Here is a 23,956-nt window from a genome sequence, read left to right on the forward strand (position 1 = left end):
CATTTATTATTTCTCCTCACAGGTTGGATTCCTGCTCTCTGTCCCTCGGCTGCCCAGCATGGTGGAGAAAGAGGATTTTGAGATAAAGGGGCTTGATTTCATGGTTTGTCAATTATCTTTCCAGCATGCTAATTTTGTTTATTCTCTTCAAAATCATAAACATGTAGTAAAACATTTTCTTTGTGTCCGTGTGGGCTAGTTTCTGTCAGAGGACCGTCTGCACTACCGCAGCCAGAGAACCAAGGAGCTGGACGACCTCCTTGGAGACTTGCACTGTGACATTAGAGGTGTTTTTTTTTTTTTACCTTTGCACTAACGGAAAACTTTTACCAAATGTGTATTAGACATCAGCACAAACACTAAATGTTTTCCTAATTGTGTTTGTCAGACATGGAGACGGCAGTGATGACACAGCTGCAGAACACAGTCCTGGAGAGGAGCGCCTCCCTTTACAAGGTTGGTGTTCATCACTGTGCAGGTCCCAGTGTTTAAAACACTACTCCCACTGTGATGAAATTAATAAATACATGAGAGTAATTCTGTTACTGTGTGTGGAGGTGGAGTTTGATCGGATTAGCTACTGTACGTTCTGATTATTTTCAAGTGATATTTGTCCCATGACAGATGGCTGGCTGCTATTGCACACTGTAATTGCAAAATGTTATTATTTTTGAGGGCAGAGGGAACATTTAGTTCAGATGATGAATAATTGTGTTTACAATAGTGCAGCTGTGATTATAATTTACTGGCAACTTGGCAATTAAATGAATGTAAAATAAACAATAAGCTTTAATCAAATTCAATTTCAAACTTGCTCAGCTTAATTAAAAAGTATACTAAGACAAGATATACTTTACTGGTTCTGAGGGCAAATTCTTGTAATAGTGGTCATAGTGCTACACAAAGCTGCAATCAACTTAAAACATTATGTACCGGACATTGGTATATCAAAATCATAATAATACATTACATATAACTAAAATTATGTAAAATACTGCACATGCCTTATGAAAAAAAAATATAAATACATGTTTCCAAATGAGGATAGACCCCATAAAAAACATAATACATAATGTACTGAGCTAAATGAACAGTGCTTCCTTGGTGCATTTAGTTTTATGCATTATGTATTATGGTTTTATGGTTTTATTCCACTCTAAATCTCTCTTTTGAGAATTAAACACTCAAATCCACCCACCCTCACTGTGGTCTCGATAGAGTCCCATAACATCAAGCACAAAAACACACAAAGAAAAACATCACACTGCTCCAAATCCACTTCTTTGTTGTTTATCTACATACTCAGTATGATCCGAATATTTTCCACCAAAATGTGTCTAAATACACAGATTCTGTCTTATTTTACAATCCTGCTGAGCTATTTTATGCAGCATATCTGGAACAAACTCTCAGAAAACTGCAGGTGTGATGCAACAATCAGTTCTTTTAAATCAGGACTGAAGACTTTTCTAGGTGCTGCATTAATTATTCATTTCCTGCACTGCACTGCAATTTTTATACTTGTATTTTACACCTGTACTATCCTGTTTTAGAAAGTTTTATTTTCTGTCCTCTCGGCTGTTTAATGATTGTTCTAATTGAATTTAAATTTCCTTTTTTTAATGTGTTTCTTTTGCACTTTGTCTTGATGTTTTATGTCAAGCACTTTGAATTGCCTTTTGCTAAAATGTTTGTTAACACTTGTTGCTCTTTTATCAGTCAAAGCTGCTTTGTTCAGGACAGTCAGTGTGTTCGATGTGTGTGTGTGTGTGTGTGTGTTGTGTAGGTTCTGGATCTTGCCGCCGAGCTGGACTGTCTGATGGCGATGAGCAGCGCCTCCCAAGAGTACGGCTACAACTCCCCGAAACTAACCAAGAACAGGGAGATAACAGTCACACAGGGCAGGTAGGCACCCACACACTAGATAAAACGATGAACCAGGTGATATTAAAATATCACGTCATGTGAGCTCATTTAACCCTTTGAAACTTGAGAAAATCAGCTCAATTTCTTTCCAGAGCATGGAAAGAATATTGCAATATACAACTACACAAGAAAGGATCCAAACATTTGCAAGTGGATAGATAATTACCTTAAATTATCAACAAAAAAGGGACACAGAATCAGGAAATGAGCAAAAACATGAATTATATATATATATATATATATATATATATATATATATATACATATACACAGACATACACACACATATTATATTGTCCATATATATATACACACACACACATATATATATATATATATATATATATATATATATATATATATATATGTGTATACTCATAATAATTATAAATACAGTTTTTCTTGATGTTTTCCCCTATTTGTTTGATCATTTTATTTTACTATACATTTACTATACATTTATTCAAAAAAATGGGGTAGGATTTTATAAGTATCCACTTCCTACTACTCCTTTTTGGACGTGAAATAATTATTTGTTTATTGAATTTGTCCAGTGGGCATCCTAATGTTGTTTTTATCTTGCTTTTATTTTATTTTGTTTGTTGCCTTAATCTATTTGCCATGCTGGAAATAAAGATCTAACTAACTAAAGCTTTATCCAATAAAAGTTACTATGGCTAGGTTTTGGAAAAGAAGTGATTCCAAACGTGTCTCCAGGGGAAAGGGCTGCTTTCCTATTGGCTCTTGGACAGAGTGTTGGTCACATGATGGCAGCCTTTCAAAATACATGGGATATGTATGAATTTGGGTGCATTTCCTTGTGTGGGAAAACATATGAACAGTTTGTGAGAACAGCCTGGTATCAAGTTACATCTGTCAAACCAACTGCAAACATCACGACTGAACTTGAGCACAGCGATTGGCCCACACAGCTGTCAATCGTGGCATCAAATCCCCTTTTTATAGCAGCAACTTTTTGTTGTTGTTTTCTGAAAAGCACATTGTACCTTGTTAAGAAAAGTGCTATTTAAATAAAGTTTTTTATTACTATTATTATCATTATAAAGATATGTTTCGGGAAAAAGTCAATGTTAGATGTTACTTACCAGTCTGAAAGAAACATTGAAAGTTCAGCATCAAACATCTTTTTACTCTTGAAGAGCTGTCTCCAACATAAAAAGCAACACCAATAACATTGCTTCTTCCTGGAAGCTGCTCTTGACGTGGATAACAGTCGTTTTCCTGTAACTTCTGCCATCGCTGTGTTTCTTAAACACTAACTAATTCATTAACTGTGTAATTTCTACACTGTGTATTCATTGACTCCATGCTTCAGCTGGCTCAGCTTCTTCATCCTCTCCTGCGTCTCACTTGAGGCTACAGTGACTCACTGTCGCCTCACAGGCCAGGATGTGTTATTACAGAAGTGACAGCCCGTCCCAGGCTGCTTAGCAGTGGATATCTCTGCAATACAATACAAATGCATGTTGGATATAACGTCAAAGGTGTTACCTCTTCACACTCTGTTGATAGGGTAAACATCATGTCCAGATCTTACAAAATGCACCTGTAACATAACTTTGCAGTACAGATCGGATAATTGTCTTGATTTTCTAGACACCCGCTGTTGGAGCTGTGCTCTCCTGTGTTTGTGGCCAACTCCTTCCAGAGCTCAGAGTCGCAGGGCAGAGTCAAGATCATCACTGGCCCTAATTCATCCGGCAAGAGCATCTACCTCAAACAGGTGAGAATGAAAAAACTCTGTTTTTAACAATAACAGTTTCCTCACCTCAGTAACAGGTGCAATGATAAACTGTTTTTGGTCTTTTTTCTCACTTTGTGACTATGTTGACATTTTTGTTTGTCTATGTGACTCTGTGTTTATATGCTTCAGTCTCTTGTTAACCTGAAATTGGCTTCTCAATTGATGTTTTGGGGCCAAATATGCTCTTTTCTTCTTTGTTTTTCTTTTTGCCACACTCAGTGATAAGCTGTTTCAGGTAAGGAGGTAAGGAACAGCTTTAAGAAACAAAAGACCAGTAAAGCTGGGAGACAATACTGGTTCAAAACCAAATCTGCATAATTACACATAATCTGCTTTCAACATCTGTTTCCTCAGCTCCAGTAGCTCCACTTCAGATAGTAATTAAACCAACATCCAGCTTGATGACGAAAGCTGTCATTATGTACAAGATTTATGTTTTCAGCTTTAGTGCTATCTAACTTTATTAACGGTATCAGAGGAAGCCTTGAGGCTGTAATTTACAGCTTCATCAGAAAACACATTAAGAGTGCTGTAATTAAGTTTTTTTTTTATGAGAATGTCTTTATTTTACACTACACCAGGAGGAGTTTTGGCCTTTAGGCTGCTATTAAGAACAACTGAGTCCGCTCCATTTAAGAGCGTCATGTATCGGCGAGGCCCATTTAAATGGAGCGTAATCTGTCAGGCAGTGACACCAAATCATGATAGCTTTCGTGGTTGAAAAATAATTAGCTATATGAACAGTAATGTTCCCTAAATTACTCTGTTCTGGCTCTCTGTCTTATCATTCTCACTTGACTTGTTTGTGTTTGTGTCGGCCATGTGTTCGTGGTGGCATGAACGTCATTCTCACTGCGTAAATTTAGCGGTGGATGTTCCTGCCAGCTATGATAACTATCAAATGGTGTGCCAGCATGGTTATGGTGCAGACCCACTGATGTGACTCCAGTGTACCAAGTGGTTAAGTTGACACCACAGCATTTGTCGTCTAACCCTGACGTGCTCTGATTTGACTTTGTCAGGTGGGTCTGATTGTGTTCATGGCTCTGATTGGCTCAGACGTGCCCGCCAAGGAGGCAGAGATCGGTCTGGTAGATGGGATCTTTACCCGCATGCAGAGCAGAGAGTCAGTGTCTGACGGCCTCAGTACCTTTATGATAGACCTCAACCAGGTGCACACACACAGACGCACACACACACACTTTTATGCACACAAGATTCAGTGTGTGTGGGTTTGGAAATAAAGGATATGAACTTCCAGCACTACTGTCCTCCAGCTCCACTCCCACTCTCCACCTGTCAAGACATTTTTATAGAGCAACTACTGCCTACAGCCATTACACACACACACACACACACACACACACACACACACACACACAATAAAACAAAATGTGGTGTAATACTTTGTGTCTCTATTCTCCAGATGGCCCAGGCTCTCAACAGCAGTACTGGCAACTCATTAGTTCTCATCGATGAATTTGGAAAGGGAACTAACACAGTAAGAGGAACTTGTTCCAGCGCTCTGTGAATGAAATCCATATGTATACACATAACAAGGACACACAGTGTCATTAATGTGAAGTGCCTGAAACCAATCCCAGCCAATCTTATCCAATTCAGAGCTGCAGCACGAACAGACTTTCAGTTCAGCCCAACATGTGCCACCTATCAGCAGGAAAACAGCAGCAGCTGTTCAGATCTGCAGGTGTTGATGTTGCGCCATCTATAGGCAACAGAAGTAATCATGCAGTTTTTAAACTTGTGCAACCTGCAGGAAAAAACATTTGATGTTTTAGTTTTGGCACCTTGTGTATATAATCTTGTGGATACTAAAAAAAAAAAAAACATAACGAGTTCACTCTGCTCTGAGTATCATTATGTCCTCCATCACTGTCTGCCAGGTTACTCCAGAGAGGGAGGAAGTGGGTCCAAACCAATTTAATATGACTAAAAAAGAAATACAGGTGTGGGAGGCAGCAGCCAGGAGAAAACAATAAAAGAAAATCACCAATGTAGGTTAAATGAGTTTCAATAAATTATTTAAAGAGGCTATAAACACACTGTACACCACCTGCTCTGCACCAAACAGCAGACAGACACAGTTAGCGACTAGCTGGGGAACATGGTGGAATATTTAGCAGCTTAAGAGCAACATATTTCCCTCAGGAGAAGGTAGGGACTAAAAACACAGCTAAATAAGAGTGAATATTTGATTTGTATTAATCATGTGGCCAGGAACACTGCTCTAAATGAATGCTCATGCTGCTCCGTAACTGCTGGATGTGTATATACTATAGGCAACTGATTGCAAACAAATTTGCAATATTAAGTTGTAATTGGATAATATGTTTTGTCTACAACAAAAGTGCACTAGTATAAAAACAACAGCTCTAAAGAAAAGCACAAACAGTTAGACTTTTACGTGCAGGTGGTGCATGTGTTGGTATTTAGGCAGCTAATTCTTTCCTTGACTGTTCTTTTTTCATGCCACACCTCTCTGTCTCTCCCCACATTTTCTTTCTACCGCACACTATCAACGATAAAGCGCCCACCAAAAACGACTAAGGGCATAGTTACACATGAGCACAATTAACATTGGCAAAAATTCGCCAATAAATTTAGTGCGAGCGTGGGGGTAATTTAAACATCTGCCTCCACTGGCAGAAGAAATACATCAATTTGCATGTTTGCATTGCATTCAACCTTAGTGAACTTTGACTGGTGAAGTCGCAGCCTTGACCAATGGCAAGGAAGCAAGAAATATGTGTGGAGGAGAAACTGACTGTCACAAAGAAAGAGGACATCTATTGTCCTTTTCATCCACAGAACAATAGGCAGCAATGCTCTGTGACTGGTTTATTTGTGGTACAATCTCAGGCTGTCAAGGTTTATGTAAAGAGCTTAACCTGAATAAAGAGTTTAACCTGTAGGAGCTTCATCCGTTCCACTTCACCCCAAAAGCAATGGTATAATGTCCCTCTTCAGGTGGATGGACTGTCCCTGCTGGCTGCATCCATGTCTCACTGGCTGAGGAAATCTCCGGTTGACGTTCCTCACGTCCTGTTGGCTACTAACTTCCACAGTCTGCTGCAGCTGGGCCTGCTCCCCTCCTCCAGCCTGCTGTCTCTTCTGGTACTGAGAGACACTCGACTGCACAATGATAAAATGTAGCCCGAAGCATTGTGTGAACGCTCAGTGAGGTTTCGGGGTGAAAAACTAATTTGCTGCAGAAAAATATTGACAGCAAAACAACCAACTAAAAAATGACCAACTAGCTAATGAGACTCCACTTCGGATTTGTTTTACCTCATTAGAAGTTTATTTTATTGTGTCGGTGAGTTTTGTGTGTATGTGGTTGTGTATCAGTGTGTGTGTGTGTGTGTGTGTGTCAGACTCTAGAGACAGCCGTGGACGGGGATGAGTTGGTGTTTCTCTACCAGCTGAAGGAAGGAATCTGCCGGTCCAGCTATGCTGCCAACATCGCGACACTGGCAGGGCTGCCAACGAGCCTCGTCCAGAGAGGAGTGGAGGTAACACACACACACATACACACACACACACACACACACAGGGTTACTAGTATGGAAAAGTATGGAATTTGATTTTCAGTAATTTACTGGACAGGTCTGGATAAGTATGGAAAAAAAGACAAAGAGTGCATAAAAAATATTTGTATTTCCAGATTATTGCCCCTATTCTGTTTTCTAAAATACAAATTTCTGAATTTCTAGAAATACATTTTTCATACACGTAGAGTGTTTTTTACGGTGTTTGGAGAAGGCAGCCAGCCTAGCCAAAATGTTTACCACCATGTGAGAGAGTGTGGGCTCGCGTGAGCTTGATGCTTGTCAAAAGCAAGGTACGAGTCATGACGTGTGACTGAACTTACACCCTGACACAGAGACCCTTATAACTGAGCCAAATTTGTACTTCCGGGACCAAATTTATTTAAAGAAAATGCAGCAATATTTTTAAACTGTATATATACATAGCATCGTCGCAGAAGCATAACACAGTAGTAAGAGTATAGGTAGCATTGGTTAGTTTACCTCCTCTGAGGGCCGGCTGGTTTTAAGTCAAAGATTGTTTGAAATATCTACAGAGATGTCTGGAAATTTGAGTCTGTGCAATTTTGAAATGAAAAATGTGTAGGAAACCTGCACACACACACTCAGAAAGATACAATACAACACTCACATAGACTGTCTGTGTGTTTGGTTAGGTGTCCGAACTGTACAGAACAGGAAGGGAGATCAAACGCATCGACAAAGCATCATCAGATGAGCAGGCAAACAGGTTTGTTAAACTCTATCTACACAGAGAAAAACAACACCAGAGAGGGCAGTGTGTGTGACACAGATGTGTGTTTGTGTGTGTGCAATTGACAGGTGCAGGTCTGTGGTAGAGACGTTCCTGAGCCTGGACCTGGAGGACAAAGACTTGGACCTTCAGCACTTCATGAAAGAGGAGCTCCTGCCCTCTGCTGGGGAGCTGCTGAACCGCAGCTGAACTGTTCTGCTGCAAACGTTTCTACAGATCTGTGGTCAGTGTGTTTGTTCTCTTTCTATTGTTATCCGCTGGTTTTTGAGAGGGCAGAGTGTTACTGATGCTCCACCTGACAGAATACATGACACAACTTTGGTCACAGTGCGACTGAAACATTTATTAAACTGCATTAGCTGCAGAGGTTTATGTTGTAACAAAAGTGTCACAACAGATTTGGATTAAAGTCTTTCTAAATATGTTCATGCCCTAATTATCTAATTAGAGTTTTCTAATTCAGTCGTCTATTGCTCAGTACAAAAACTCTGCAATGCGGGTGCTTTTTCTCCACCATATGGTTGAAGTCCTTTCAGCATGACTTCACAGTGTCTCTCTTTTTGTTCTGACAACATAAATAAATGAAGGATGTTAATTGTGATCCCGTCGAGGCTTCACTGAGGTGCCAGGTGGTTAGCAGAGCCACAGCGAGATACAAAAGTGTGGCAGTTGAAAGTTTGTGCGCCGAGTTGCAGAAGGGAGTGTTGCAGCAGTGTTTGGTCATGACAAAGATGGTGTTGTTAGAGAAGAGCTCCACCGTGGTCTCCACACCGCACTCGTCTGCCTTTGCACAACCCAAAGTCTTAACATCCAGAGTGTCAGCTGTGGAGACGAGACAGTGGGGTTCAGTGTAACATTGCCCCAATAACATTCACACTCTTTCTAATGCTTAGATATTAAAGGTCCCATATCGTAAAAAGTTTGATTTACATCTTTTTGACTATAAAGCAGGTAAAGGTGCTGCATAAAAACTGTAAAAACTATCATAACACTCAATCCACCAAGAAATGTACACGGTCCATATACAGAAACTGTGCCTTTAAACGAGCCATTAGGACTAATGTGAAGCTGTGATGTCACAACTATATTATATATATTTTATTTAAGGGTAGAAACGGACACTCTAGTGCAACTACAGTGGTTCCTGGTGCCAAAAAAGGGCGGATGTCAAAGACTTGGGAACACTGTCCAATCACAGCAGACTGGGCTTTTTCAGAGGGGGGAGGGGCTAAAAGAGACAGTAGGCAGGTTTCTATTACAGATTTGTGCATAAATTAAGAAATATTTTAAAAATGCACATAAAACAATTGAGAGACAACTGCATTTCCATTGAGTGATGTTTCCAGTGTGATGGATGTTCAAAACATCAGCAGGCTTATTTCTATTGCAGCCGCAGCACTAGCCGTCATTATTTCCAGTGATGTAGGCGTGTTACACGGGCTATAATGGAAAGGCAAACCCCTTATATGTGAAAGCAGCCAAATCAGAGATTTCTGGGAGGTGATAGTCCACAATTTCACTGATGGTTGTGGATTCAAAATTTACAGATGATCCACTCAATGTTTGAAGAGTTATGTGATGCAGTAACACCTCTTGTAGCGCCTGCTGCATCATGCACGAGGGAGGCAGTTCCTACCGAAAAACACATAACCTTAGCATCATGTGACCTATAAAAGCAAAAAAGTGTTTCCATTCAGTTTTGCGAAATATGGCTTTTTCGAATCGCCTTTTTTGCGATAAATGGGAGTTTTTTTAGAAACTGATGTGTTTCCATTAGGCGTATTTTATATTCACAATTTCATTTTGCACAATTTGAGGGTTTCTGAAAACCCACCTTGTCACTAAAACTGAGCATTTCAGACAGAAGGTGAATACAGAAATATCCAGGTAGACAAATAACGTGCCCTTTGGAAATAACAGCATGTAAACATGATCTAATAGAAACCCCAAATACAAGTATTAACCTCAAAATTAGCATAATTTGGGACCTTTAATGAAAAACACAATGTTATCCAACACACCTGCCTTCCCTCGGCCCGTGAAGCAGCGCTCCCCGGCGCTGCAGTTAGTTTCGGTGGTGTAACAGGCATCCCAGAAGCCCAAGTCACAGCGGAAACACTCCAGAATTTCCTCTTCCTCAAATTTCACCGCATCCATAAGCTGCTCCGGTTGCTCCTCCTCGTCACCTGAACCAAAGAAACAGGACAGTTTGATACAGACTACATCCACACTGATACATTTTTGTTTTTTTTGGAAAACAACCTCTGAGGCTGAAAAATGAAATCCAACACAGAAAGTGCCCAAAATAGCAGTTCTTTGAACAGCCACTTGAGGCTGGCTCTAAAACAGAGTCAATCCCCACAGACCGCCGTGTTGAAATGCCCAACTCTACAGCAGAAATTAACAGCCTGATACAAAGAATGGTTTTGTTCTCTATAGCTAATTTCAACGTTCATGACAACTGTATAGGAGTCAATTTGTATTTAACTCACCCATTTACATTTTATTAAGGCTCAAAGTTCTGCATATTTAAGGCTGCTTGAGTACTTTGTACCTTTTTACAGAGGCAGCGTTGTAGACGTGGTGGTGTGCAAGGCCATTAAATACATCACAACATGTGGACGGAAAATTCCTTTCACTATATTACTGATTTATTTACTGCGTTACACATTTTTTAAATACCTTTTATCGTGTCTTGCAGTGGCATGTCGCTTTAACTATACTGGCCCCAGGATCTCTGGTGTCACTGCTCTATTTTGTCCATAATCTTTCAGAAAATGTGCACAAATACAGATGGCAGATGACAGAAGGCTCCGTCCTTGCCTGTATACGTATTTAACATTGAGCAGAAATAAGCCTTTACTTTGGATGGAGATTATATCTGAAACGGTGCTAAAATGCTTGTGTGAAGATTGTTTGTTTTAAAACACTGTTTAAAATGAAAACCTACTGGTGCTGATGTGGCCAAAGTGAACTTTTATGGGCACGAATTTTGCCCAAGGTCTAACTACAAGCTAATTGAAACTAAATATATCAATTATATTATTGAATTATGTCAACTGCATTGAGATAAATAAGTCTCATTGAGATTGGAAACTTCTATTGCAAGAAGGACCAACACGGCAAGAAAAAAAATTAAAAGACAAACAAGTTAAGAACAGAGAACACACACTTATTAACAGTTTAATGGATGAAAAGCTCTGAATTATTCAAATTTTGAGGCATTTACGTAATGTGTTGTTGGACGCATTTATTATTCAAGGGGGTGCTGAATGTGTGAAAGTGTTGGAGCTCTGTCGAAGGACATCAAGCCAAACTGATGAGCCACGTTCTGCCGAACACTCGAGCATCTCAGAAATATTTTGTTTATTCTGCAGCAGTCTGGAATTTGTTTCTCTGAGTGGATGACTTGTGTGTTTCAGGGAGGGCTCCAAGTCTTAGGGCAGCATCGTGTTTTTATTAACCAGACAGATACTGGAATTAATAGAAAGAGTTGGCAGCAGAACGTATCGCAGGAGTGGGACAAATCCTTCGTTATTACCACACTGTGCTGCTCAATCGCTCAAACTTGTGTCACACATTAAGCTCTTGAAATGCAGAGAGGCTCCTTCCTGATGTTAGTGGTTTATTGGCAGCGTGAAATAAGTGACAGAGCAGAAAGTCTTCCAACTATTCATCAAAAATGGCTGAAAATACCGTCATAGTCTTCATTTAAGCTCATGTTAACCCTCTGAAACCTGGATCAGCATCAGTGCTGCGTTCAGATGCCTTTCACAAGCTATTTAACCCTTTTACATTTGAGCAGATTGCTTTGATTTATTTAAAAAAAATATGGGGAAAAGGCAATAAGCAACTTGGCAAGAAATTACATACAAATTGCAAGAAATTAGTAATATGTGAGAACAAAATTACCAAAATGACCAATAAGTTTTAAAAATGGGTGATTTTATTTATTTTTTAAACTGGGGGAAAATGACAAGAAAACTACATTGATAATTATTTTTGTTATATATTTATGATTCAGTTAGAGATTTTTTTTTTGGTCATTCCCTTGTTTGTTTTTGTTTCTTTTTTTAGCTTTTTGCATTTATTTATTTTATTTATTTATTCGTTTTTGCTTTTTCTCAGGAAATTTTTTAGTATTTGTTTTTTAATTTCGGGGCCATTTAAGAAACCAAACTACTGTCCTCAGCTTTCAAAGGGTTAGCTAATAGTCAAATAGCTGTAAAGACAGCATATTTGAGAACAAAAACACGATCACTCAGGTAGTTTTGGATGTCAGCGTGTCTCTGTGTGAATTTCAGCCCTGTAGAGTTTATTTTTGGAGCACAGCCAGTTGCCAAAAGGTTGTTTTCAGAGCAGCTTTCGGCTGCTGTTGCTGGAAAAGTACTAATCCCCTCCTCGGGGCATAAGATGAGTCTCAGTGAGACTCACAATCCTTATCCCCTCTCATCTCGTTAGCTTGTGCTAGCTTAGTGGAACGAGCAGACAAAAGAGTAGTGAAGTGGGTTCATTGTGAGGAGAGCGCAGGCTTACGATATCTGCGGCCGGTTTATTAGGTACATCTAACCAGTGCCGTCTTATACAACCGTCCTGCAACAAATCCGACCTCACGATCGTGTCATCGTGTTCAGGTTTAAAGAGAGGCTTTTATTCCGCTGTGTGGACGTTTTGGAGAAAGTTTGTGGTGCTGCTGTACTTTTTTCTTCATCCCACTTTTTATCAATAGGGTAGATCACTCTGCAGACACCAAAATGACTATTTTCAAAACAGATTTAATGAAAACTGAACGTTTTGACCCTCCTAAGGTTAGGATTTATTGCAGAGCTGTGACATCTAATTGATTAGTTGATCATCAGTATTCTGATTCTTTGTCTTTCTTTTTTTCCCTAAACCGAATACTTTTGGGAAACTGGGATGGAAATGTTTATATAATTCATATATTTACGATTTGCACCAACAGTCGAAACCACCTAACCAGTGCAGTTTTATACGGCTGTCGTGCAATAAGTCCGACCCTCACGATGCATCGATTTAACCGCGTGGAGGTTCTTTTTAGATTAAACCGCAGCCATCAAAGTTACTATTTTTAAGCAGTTTCAACAGAAAACATAACATTATAACCTCCATGACATTAGGATTTATTGCAGAGCTGCGATACTTAATAGATTAGTCAAACTTCAGAGCAACTATTCTGATACCTGATTTGTCTTTTGAGTCTTTTTTCCACTAAAATTTGGATGATTCCAGGTTCTTAAAGGCTTTTCATTGTCGTGCATGTTAGTAAACTGAATACTTTTGGGTTTGGGACAAAACAAGATGTTTGAGGATGTCCCGTTGACTTCTGGACATTTTTTTTACTTTATATATTTGATTTATTTACAGTTTGCACCAACAGTCCTCACCACCTAACCAGTGCAGTCTAATACAGCCATCCTGCAACAAATTCTACCTCCATGATCATGTTATTTAGCTCAATTTCAAAGGGAGGTGTTAATTTAACTGTGTGGACATTTTGGAGAGAGAGAGAGAGTGTGTGTGTGTGTGTGTGTGTGTGTGTGTTGTTGTTGTTGCAGTGAGGAGGGCTCATTTTGAGTAGAGCTCAGGCTTTCTAAATCTGTTGCCAGTTTATTAGATACACCTAACCAGCGCCGTCTTATACAACCGTCCTGCAACAAATCCTCCCCTCGTCATCATGTCATCATGCTCAGGTTTAAAAAGAGCTGTTGATTTATCTGTGTTGATGTTTTGGAGAAAATTCATGGTGCTGTTGTAATATTTTCTTCACCAAATGAAGGCAGATTGAACTGCAGCCTCCAAAATGACTGTTAACTGCACATTAGAAGCTCTGTGAAGTTTTTATTGCAGAGCCGTGAAATCTCTTTTCGACTTGTCCTGCATGTTTTAGTCGTCTCCCTGCTGCAGCAGCTGAATTACATGATGAAGCAGCTTCCAGAGTTCATAACGAGTTGATGATTTGAATCAGCTGTGTTTGAGCAGGGAGAGACCTAAAACATGCAGGACATGTGGAACGACTGACAGAAAATGTATTAACAACTATCCTGATAATGAATATGTCTTTTGGCTCTTTATCGCCGAAAATGATTGCAGCTTCTCAAAGGTTTTCCATTGTCAAACATGATGGTGAATTGAATATATTTTGGGTTTTAGACATTTAATAGTTTGGTTTTTTAATACATGTATCCTACTCCTAAGTAAAGTGTCTGAGGTCCTATATATATATAGTACATATTTGTGCCTTTTTTATTGTCTTAGATTTTTTTTTATTTGCACTCTTTCCACTTTTTGTGCGGCTGCTGCAGTTTCCTCCAGAGATATTTTATCATATTTCATAGATCAAATGTTTTATTGATTAATCAAGAAAATGATCTGCAGATTAATCAATAATAAATAGCAATAATTTATGCAAATCAAGAGGGCTATTAATTTGACACTTAATATTAATTTAATTCATTATTTTGTGAAAACAGCCACTCCTGCATAACTCATCCTGAAATAAATATTTTTATTTTATTTTTTATTTTTATCTTTTTTTATTCTCAGTTTTTGCTCTTTAGGGGTAAAATATTCAAGTTTTAGGTACTCCTACTATGAACTGAGATTTGATGTCATCTTACCTCGAGCAGGTGTGAGCATCACGATGGCAAAAACACAGAATATTAGTCCTTTCATTGTGATACTTCTTCCCTTGACTGCACCATGGGGACTGCCGAGAGAGCCGGAAGCAGAGCTGAAATTGGATTAGATCAGGAATGCACCTGCTGTTTATCGTGCACCGATCACAGCTGCTGAAGATGATCAAACAACTGAAGCTTTTGGGGGGAAAAAGTTGCAAATGAGAAACTGTGGCCACCAGAAAGATTTGATGTTTCCTTAAATGTCAGAAAATGTCATTTGGTTTATTAGCTTGTTTTATCAGAAGATACAATGAGAATGTTAACGTGTAAAATCAAAGTTTTATCTCTTTGTTTTCATGAAATACTGAATGCCAGATGTGGACAAACGATAAAAATCCTCATTAGTGGTGGAAAACATTTCTCCATCCAGTTGATGCTCCTCACTTTTTGTTTTTTATATTAAGACTGAATCCCATTTCCTGCTTTAACAGGTAAAATCTGTGTTTAAAAATAAATAAATCTTTAAACTGGCGTCTTCCTGCTGCTGGTTGATCCTCAGTCACACAAATCTTCTATACCAAAAAATGTTGATCACAGCTCCTCTCTCTCTCTCTTAAGGAACAGAGAAATTTAATGCGTCCTGAGTCAGCGCAGGGTTAAGCAGCTTACAGCCTCCCGTCCATCTGCTTAGATATGTATCGACAAACACATTCATCTCACAGAGGAGGGGTTTCCATTCAGTTACATTCCCGACGCAGCAAAAAGGAAACATGCGTCGCTGAGTTATGTGAAGACACGCTCACAAATGCTGACGTGCACGTGAGAAAGCTCAAAGATTTCCTGCATTCTGTGTTTCTGCAGAGCTGTTTGGTCAGTTTGGTGTGAGATTTTACATCTGAACTTAATCTCAACATCAGGAGCGATGCCTGAATCAAACTTTCTGCAACATGAAACTGGAGCGACATTATTTCTGCTGCTGACGGAGCTGAAACAGGGAGTTGATCAACCATTTGAGTAATTTTTTAAGCAACAAAGTGAATATTTCTTGTTTTATCTGTCTAATAAAATGCTGAAGTCAAATCTTTTTAATCAACTTTAATCATTTTATTGTTTTTGGTGATAGTGTTTGTGTGTTTTAGCCTAACCACATTGATGTAAATAGCTTGGACAAAATAATAGAAACACTGTCAGTGTGAACACGACTACAAGCTACAGCGTGCAAAATGACCCCACAGTCAAATCAACACCTCTCTACCACAGTTTAAAAAGCATTATTATGGAAGCCAAGAACTATTTCACGAGCCATTATTTTCTGATTTTTTGACATTATTTTCTGATTCATTATCTTGAGATAGCCAAGCTCGGTTTCTCACAGTAACGGGTTGAATTATGACGATTCTCGAGACAAAAAAGGACAATTTCTCAAGAGAATAAGATAATTTACCACGAGAGAGCTACTCTTGTTGTCTCAAGATCACGTGCCGAGTTATTGTTTGTGAAAATGTGATCCAGTTGTTTTCTTGTGATGAATTATCTCCTTATCTCAAAAAATCTGCCTTTTGTTTTCTTAGGATTCAACACTGATTAATGCTTTATTATGGCTTTTTTAAAAAAAAATTCTGACAACTTGTTATAATTTGCGAGAATGTTGTTTGTTGTGATGGCGTTTATGTTTTATAACATTCTTATGGATGGATGCTGAACTGCTGAGCAAACTTTACTTTAGCAAATGTCGTTATCTCAAGATCACAAGCTAAATATTTAATTATCTCAAGAAAACAACCGATTAAATTACTGAGGTTCACGAGATAATTCATAACCAATAAATGACTTGTTTTTTTGGAGACCACAGCCCAAGTGAGCCGTCATTTGCAAAAACGTGACGCAAAAAAGTTGTTTTCTTATACTGAATTATTTCGTTATCTCAAGAAATCGGACTTTTGTTTTCTCAAGAATCAACACAGATTAATACATTATCACATGCTTTGTTTACTTAAGATGACAAATTAAGTTGGCAATAATTCACTTGTGATCTCAAGATAACCAGTGAAAAAATAATGGCTGTTTTTGGCTTCCGTACATCGACTGTTGAATTTGACCACACACGTTGAAGATCTGACAATGATCTGCAGATTATCAGTAATAATCTTTGGTTGCTGCTCTGACATCCAGCATCTTTCCCTCTAAACGTAAAACACGTCAGAGCATCTCTCGCAGCTCGAGGACTCGTGTATGTGTGAGAACGAGCTGCTTTTCTGAGCATTAGTGCGAAGGAGGCTGCTTGCAGCTTGTTGCAAGATTCAGTGAGGATTCAGACACATCTCCCCGTCGACCTGCTACTGAAATATACATTCAGCATCTTAAAACAGCATAATGTATGTACGAGAGTGTGTGTGAGTGTGAGAAATGTGTGCTCCTTTTAGTGAGTAAAATGTGTGGCTGGAAATTACTCTGCACTTCAGTCTCAGTCGTCATCTGGATGGCAGGATCCCAGCATGGGCCCGAACAACAAGGAAATACTCTGCAGTGCTAAAGCACCTATAAAAACCTTCAGACTGATCCCCTGTGTAATTAGAGGCTGGAGGAGAAAATGCTGGCGATAATTAAAATTCTACCCCCTTTACTTCTCAAACATGCTCGCTTTGGCTTAATTGGACCCGATAACATTTTGCTCTGTTTTTCGCTGTATTCTGCGGAAGCCAGGGACTGAGACAGAAGACGGGGTGTTTGAGTAAAGCGTAGGAATCGGATGATGAAGTGAGAGGAGATGAAAGGTCGGGATGGTGGGAGAGCGACTCATAGGAGCGCTTTTCTCAGTAAAGCTGCGTCAGGAATAACTCATAACACCAGATTTTGCTTTTTTTTTCTTTTCAGTCATTGCTCTTTTCTTTCTTTCCACCATCTGATTGAAATTCTTTAAGATCTCGCTTCATCACACTTGAGAAAAAGGAAGACAGCAGAGCATCTGACAGTGTGATTTTTAAAAAAAAGAAAATGTTGAATTACAGTGAAAACTGGAGTCCACGCTTGCGTGTGTGCAGAGCAGCAGCTGGTATTTATAGCGTGGCTGTAGGTGTCGAGTGAGAGGAGTGTGGCCTCGTGTGCTTCTCTTGTTTATGCCGAGGCACAATTTCCTCAGATAAAGAGTAGATTACAGTATGTGTGAGATTAGATAAAGACTCATTTAAAACCTAATCTGGCTCATCCTCTTCACAAAACCTCTCCGAGAAGGGAGACACTGAGGAGTGAGTGTCCATCTCTCAGCACCCAAATTCAGCGATCCTACACACGTCCAAATATGGTCAAACAAGCAGTGGCTTTACACTGCAAAAAATGTGCTTAAAAAATCTAGGAAACTGAAACTGCCTTGAAAAAGGTAAGCAAATATAACTATTTCTTGAGGATACATAGTATTGGATTTTTTTTGCTGACCTAATTTGCCCAACAACCGATATCAATATCGATATATCCACTTTTTTCCCACCTAATTTTAGTGATCATCAAGTCTCCTGTGGAATTAACATCATATTATGAATACTCTTATTGTGATGATCCACTGGCAGACGGAGACATACAAAGAAATACAAAGATTTTCAGTGTATGTAATATTCATTAATTGTGCACAAATACTTCAACAAAGCATGTTCACTAAATAAAAAAAAATCTGTTTTAGCAGTTTAGCTGATTTCGAATAAGTTATTTACAAACCAATATCTGCCGATATGACATGCCGATATTATCGTGCATACCTACTGTTTGTGTTTACTTTATATCTATTTGTTAGGTTTACTTAAAATTTTGTTGTATTTAATTCATTTTGTGAAGTCAACTTAAAAATGACAAGTGAAATGAACTTGTTAGTGACAGAAACTTAATCAAACCAAGTTAGTCTGACTCAACTGAGCAGTTGTGTTTACTTGGTAGCATTTAGAAAACTGATACCGTTTGATAAATAAAGTGAGCAGAACAAAGAACATTTGAACAAAATGTGATTCTGAGCATCTTAGGACAAGACCAGTATTTTTGGAAACAAACGAAATTAAACAATCAAATTAAATTCCCTTTAAAGCCTTAAAAAAAATCAAATAAACCTAAAAATATTGAGACTAAATCTTTCTCTTTGACTCTAATTAATATTTCAACAGGGCCCCATGTCATGCTGTTTTATCACAAAAATCAATACTCAATCAAGCTTCAGCAAAACACATAAAACTGTTCAGTTAAGTCCGACTAACTTAGTTTACTTAAAAGCTTAAGTTGCTATCACTTCAAAGAACAAGTAAATTCAAAAAATCACTGAATCATTTTTAAGTTCACAAAATTAAGTAAATACACTTAAAATTTAAGGAAACGTATAAATCACAGTACTGTGCACAAGTATTTTGTTTGAACTTTGTTATTTTGGTAACTTACAAAGATCAGGCGTATTTATTTCTCAGTAGTCTTTTTACTAAAATACAACCAGAACATACAGGAAATATGTACTGTGTTAAAAACACAAATATTTCAGAAAAAAACAACTTCAGCAGGCTAAAGTTGCAAGTATTTAGTGTGACCTCCTTTTCCACTTAGCACGTCTTGAACTCTCATGAGCAGACAGTGTGGGATTTACAGTATTAATCTTCTGGTGTATTTACACCAGGCTGCAGTCAAGAGATGTTCAAAGCTCAACGCTGATTGTTTGAACTACCTTTTATCACAGTTGTACAATTTCATGTTTCACACTAAATATTGACTTCAGTCTGAAGAAGCCATTTTATTCTGACATTTTTTGGTGTTTTCAATAATGCATTGTACATGTTCTGTGTAATTTGTTTGTATCCTAATAAAGAGACTGATAAATAAAAACTATATATATATATCCTGATTACAATTTTCCCCAAAACAACAAATGTGGTGGCCGAAGACTTTTGCACAGTACTGTAGGTTTGAAATACTTGTGTTAAAACTTATCGTTATATGTACTTCCCTTAATGAAGGCAATCAGTTTCCCAGATTTATAACAGTAAGATCAGCTTGCGAGCTTCCAGTGTCGGGATTTGGGGCACGGGTGAGTTCAAAGACAACAAGATGGCGAGTTGACATCAAACGGCAAAGCTCCAATCTTTCAAACGTGGGTGAGTCAGAGAACGATGTAGGACAAAAACACCCTTCACAGACGGTGACTCAGAGCCACTGCGCCACTCGGAGGCACTGAAACATACCAACAAACATTTCATCTGTTTATTGAGGAATGCATAGTCTTGTCTTAAGTGTGTTTCTGCACGTGAAACTTCCCAGATGAATCTCATCATGCATATTTTATGAGACAAGTCGAACCGGCGGGGGGCTCAGACTTGAGGAATGCCTGTTCGTATGTTGAAGTTGATTTCACTCGAGTTGCAAGAGTCTGAGTAGACGGAGTGGGAGATGGACGGGCAGGGGGAGGGAGGGTGAGGAGTTGGCTCCTGGTGGTGCAGAACTCGAGCCAGCAGGGTTGATTTTCCCTCCTCCTCCTCTGTATCTCTACCTCCTGCATCCGAAGGAGGCGGCGGTGACGACCCGGCGTTGTTCCTGTGAGGCGGAGGAAGAGAAGGGCCACAGTTCTGGTTCGAGAGCGGGAGCGTGTGGGTCGGAGCGGCCCAGGATCCCTGCTCTCCATCTTTATGCTCCCACTGCTCCTGACAGCCGAAGCTGGGCTGCTCCTGCGAATCCTCCCAGCCGTCTCCTCCCTTCAGATCCTCAAGGTCGTCTCGCTTGAGGTCTTCCAGATCCCGGTTCTCATACAGCAGCGTGGCAGCGCAGATGAAGATGAACAATCCCACTCCCATGACGACAGGCCCGGCCAGTTTCATCCTGTCAATGTGGGTGCTGCCGCGGCCGCCTGTGATTGGCTTGGGTGCTGCGGAGACGTAGCCCGCCACTGCAACAGCCATCCCCACCAAAACCACCACCACACCCAGCAGGAGCCACACACCTGGCGCAGAGTTCAGGTGCAGTTTGGTCTGGAGGGCTTTGCCTTTCTTTAGGTGTCTGCGGCATGCTGGGAGGCAAACAGGTGATGACTGGGAGGAGTGGGAGGAGGCGGGGCTGCAGACTGGGCTGGCTTCCGTCATCCTCTGGCTTCAGACTGGACAGAGAAGAAGACAGAAAATAAACTAAAATACCTCCATGTGGTTTGCCTCTGCACTAGGGGTCGACAAATTATCGACCAGGCTGATTATCGGAGCCAATATCAGGCATTTTGCCGACTATCTGTATTGGCGTTTTATTTTAATGATCGCCAATAAAGTTAATTGATGAAAAAGTGTGTGTATTACACTCAACCAGCAGCAGGGAAGGCAGCCTGCAATACATGCACAGACAGCGTCCGCACGGGAGGAACTTTACTTTGAAAAACCTCAGTGAGCTGTTTTAATTTATTCATTTTTTAATGTAAATTTTCACTGAATTTTATCTAAAAAGTTGCTGGGAAGTTTTGTTTATGATGTTGAAAGTTTCAGTTTTGATTAAACATTTGCTAAAGGCATTTTAAAAAAGGTTTGTGTTTGAGTTTGTCATAGACCAAATTCAAAATTTGGACAGACATATTCTTATTGTTATTGTAAATGCATATTGATTCCAAATATCAGTTTTTTGGTTTCATTAATTATTTATAATCAGTATTAGTATAAGCCCAAAAAAAAAAGCTCTGCGCACAAGTCAAGTTGCAGTTTACAGTTTGTAAAAAAACAAACCTTATTTTAAAGCACAGTGAATTTCCGCCACTGAGCTTGAGAGCCATTTCCTGCTGTTGACTGACAGAGATTTTGTCGAGAACAGCAACTATTTTATTGTCCTGTTCTTGGTACCATTTTGCCCATTAACATGCTGTGCTTTTGCAGCGCCTTTGTCACTGGTCTTGAAGCAATAATACGCACATTTTTGGTGCTATTTATTTACTAAGTTTTAAGTAAGTGCAGATTATTCTTGCAATGTGTTTTATTTCATTGTGTTCGAAGTCCACATGTTGTTTACATTTTGTGAAATAAACTTTAATACGTTCTGTATGGACCTTCAACTACGGACTAAGGGGAAATCTGGACCCTGTGGCTGGCTCAAAACAATCACCACAGTTTTAAGGTGTGCACCTACGGTTCTTGAGTTAATGGCCAAAAACATGTTTTATGAGGTCACCGTGACCTTTGACACCAGATTCTAATTAGTTAATTCTTGAGTCCATTTGTGGCCAATTTGAGGAAACTTTCTCAGGGCCATTTTCAGATATCGCGTTTGCAAAACATGAGATGGAGTCAAGGTCACTGTGACCTTGACCTTTAAATGCCAAATTCTAATCAGTTTATCGTTGAGTCCACTCAAAAGTTAGTACTAAATTTGAAGAAATTCCCTCAAGGTCTGCTTGATATATCGCTTTCAAAGGAATTAGATGGATGTAAGGTTACCTTGACCTTAACCTTTGACCACTAAAATACTAAAATCGAATTAGTCCTTAAGTCTACTCAAACATTTGTGCCAAATCCAAAAGAATTCCCTTCCGGTTTTCTTGAGATATGGCGTTCACAAGAATGAGGTAGACAAGGTCACAGGGACCTTGACCTTTGACTTATGACAACAAAAGTCAAATTAGTTCATCCTTGAGTCCAAGTGAATGTTTGTGCCAAATTTGAAGAAATACCCTCAAGATGTTCTTGAGACATAGCTTTCAAAAGAAAGTCCCGGACATCGGTAAGTACGTATGGACGGACGGACAACCCAGAAACATAAGAGTTGCATGCAGCTCGAGAGTGAGAGCACAGGGGGTGTTGGGGAGAAGATAGTTTACTCTGCATTGCACACAACAGGAAATAGCTGCTTTAATAAGACATGTGGCAGAGTTAATGAGATGCCAACCTCTCTGCAGCTCCCCCAGTGTCTCTGTGGAGCCACTCAGAGACTCTCCAGTCTCTCCACACTCCCCTGCAGCAGCTCCTCTGACTGAACTGTTATCAAACCACTCATTCATCATCAGCATGGGAATAAAAAACCAGTGACCCCTTTCGGGACCTTGTGATTTCACTTCACAATCTCACTGCAGTCATGAAAATAGAGTCCCATCGCTACGCTTATTGCTCTGACTGAACTCATGATTCAATTCCCCCCGAAGCGAGCACGATTCAACAGGACGCACAGGACAAATTGCTGTTTTTTAAGTGATTTTACGCATGCATCTTTAATGTTATATGTTAATTTACGTTGCGCTGACTACAGTAATTCACTGCAGGTCACTGTCCGGTTACTTTAACGCAAATCAGATTGAGTACTTGCCTTGTTTTGGACGCAAATCCGAAGCAGAAACTGTCTCCTCGGCATCATGAAGATACATAATCCTGAGTTGCGTTATTCCTCCCACTCCTCCGTGTGTTAAATCCAGACTTTTACCGTATTCCTCCGTACATTAAGACGATTTTCATCCCTTTCTTTAGTGTGTGAGCTAGTGTGCGGCGCAACAGCGCGCACTGCGGAGCCAGAAATGAAGCTTTTGGAGTAAATATCAGTCTTACTAAAAGTGGTGCAAAGCCGCTCTGCCTCTCTGTGTGCTCGCTGCTTGTGCGCCTCTGCAGCCTGCCTGTGTTTTGATTTGTGTGTGTGTGTGTGTGTGTGTGTGTGTGTGTGTGTGTGTGTGTGTAGAGGAGGGGTCGTGGGAATCTGTGGCTGGTCCAGGCCAGTCCCACGGTGAGTCTAGTTATTCTTAGTGATCACCAGCCATCTGCAAATCCTGCACACTTTACATTTTTATGAATATTTTCAGATACACGATGTGCAGATTTATTCCCCACCCCCTCCAGGCAGCCATTATGGTCTCCATTCAATTTTGTATGGTATGAAAATCAATTAGCAGATGCTTCAGTTTTGCTTAAAGGGGAACTCCATCAGTTAAAAGTTTGGGGAGTAGCACTGCATATGTGGGGAAAAAAGTTTATATAAAAAACTTTTATGGCTCCAGGTCACAGACTGTATAAGATAATGGATGCAGCCACCAAGATTTCACCCAGAAGCCACTTTTACATGGTGGCCAAAAGTGGGATTAAACAGGGTCTGTCATGTGATGCCATAAAAGACTTTTTCTAATAGATTTACATCGTGAGACAGACTTTTGTGAATCAGGGGATACCTTTTGTTTAAGCATCTCAACCCTCGATCATTATCAGGACTTCCAGGACTTTCAAAATACATTCTGTCCAATAACATTTTGTTTGTTAGAGGGATCTCACTGATGCTGCGATTCCTACCGACCTACAAAAGCAAAATCTGACTTTTTTAATAGCCTGACATACCATCTTATGTG

At 39.6% G+C, this 23,956-nt stretch overlaps 3 protein-coding genes across 3 annotated transcripts in view; 1 reads left to right on the plus strand and 2 right to left on the minus strand.

Annotated features, from left to right (window-relative positions):
* The window catches only part of msh5 (mutS homolog 5), a 15,163-nt gene extending 6,960 nt beyond the window's left edge, over positions 1-8,203 (plus strand). Inside the window, exons 15-25 of the mRNA XM_042489592.2 lie at positions 23-103; positions 200-287; positions 389-456; positions 1,787-1,905; positions 3,544-3,670; positions 4,714-4,863; positions 5,118-5,192; positions 6,680-6,826; positions 7,087-7,224; positions 7,917-7,990; positions 8,083-8,203. Of these exons, the coding sequence (XP_042345526.2) occupies positions 23-103; positions 200-287; positions 389-456; positions 1,787-1,905; positions 3,544-3,670; positions 4,714-4,863; positions 5,118-5,192; positions 6,680-6,826; positions 7,087-7,224; positions 7,917-7,990; positions 8,083-8,203 (1,188 nt within the window). The remainder of the gene's footprint in view (positions 1-22; positions 104-199; positions 288-388; positions 457-1,786; positions 1,906-3,543; positions 3,671-4,713; positions 4,864-5,117; positions 5,193-6,679; positions 6,827-7,086; positions 7,225-7,916; positions 7,991-8,082) is intronic.
* On the minus strand, positions 7,613-15,253 carry LOC121945154 (uncharacterized). Its single transcript, XM_042489184.2, has 4 exons — positions 15,097-15,253; positions 14,653-14,765; positions 10,036-10,200; positions 7,613-8,836 (listed from the first exon to the last, which is right to left on the minus strand). The coding sequence occupies exons 1-4, from the start codon at positions 15,126-15,128 to the stop codon at positions 8,547-8,549; spliced, it is 600 nt and encodes a 199-aa protein (XP_042345118.2). The 5' UTR covers positions 15,129-15,253; the 3' UTR covers positions 7,613-8,546.
* A 479-nt stretch (positions 15,254-15,732) lies between these two features.
* LOC121946184 (uncharacterized) lies at positions 15,733-23,298 on the minus strand. The gene is made up of 2 exons (XM_042490652.2): positions 22,936-23,298; positions 15,733-20,761 (listed from the first exon to the last, which is right to left on the minus strand). The coding sequence occupies exon 2, from the start codon at positions 20,745-20,747 to the stop codon at positions 19,983-19,985; it is 765 nt and encodes a 254-aa protein (XP_042346586.2). The 5' UTR covers positions 20,748-20,761; positions 22,936-23,298; the 3' UTR covers positions 15,733-19,982.
* Between the last annotated feature and the right edge of the window lie 658 nt (positions 23,299-23,956).

The sequence above is a fragment of the Plectropomus leopardus genome, chromosome 11 (genome assembly GCF_026936395.1).
Source record: "Plectropomus leopardus strain MGB_pleo_1.0 chromosome 11, ASM2693639v1, whole genome shotgun sequence".
Lineage (NCBI taxonomy): Eukaryota > Metazoa > Chordata > Actinopteri > Perciformes > Serranidae > Plectropomus > Plectropomus leopardus.

Excerpts from the sequence above, each read along its gene's own strand:
- LOC121946184 (XM_042490652.2), bottom strand. The coding sequence starts at position 20,747 with ATGACGGAAGCCAGCCCAGTCTGCAGCCCCGCCTCCTCCCACTCCTCC.
- LOC121945154 (XM_042489184.2), bottom strand. The coding sequence starts at position 15,128 with ATGGGATTCAGTCTTAATATAAAAAACAAAAA. Across the intron at positions 14,766-15,096 it reads CTTAATATAAAAAACAAAAA|CTCTGCTTCCGGCTCTCTCG; the intron begins GTGAGGAGCATC and ends ATCCAATTTCAG. Across the intron at positions 10,201-14,652 it reads GATGCTCACACCTGCTCGAG|GTGACGAGGAGGAGCAACCG; the intron begins GTAAGATGACAT and ends TCTTTGGTTCAG.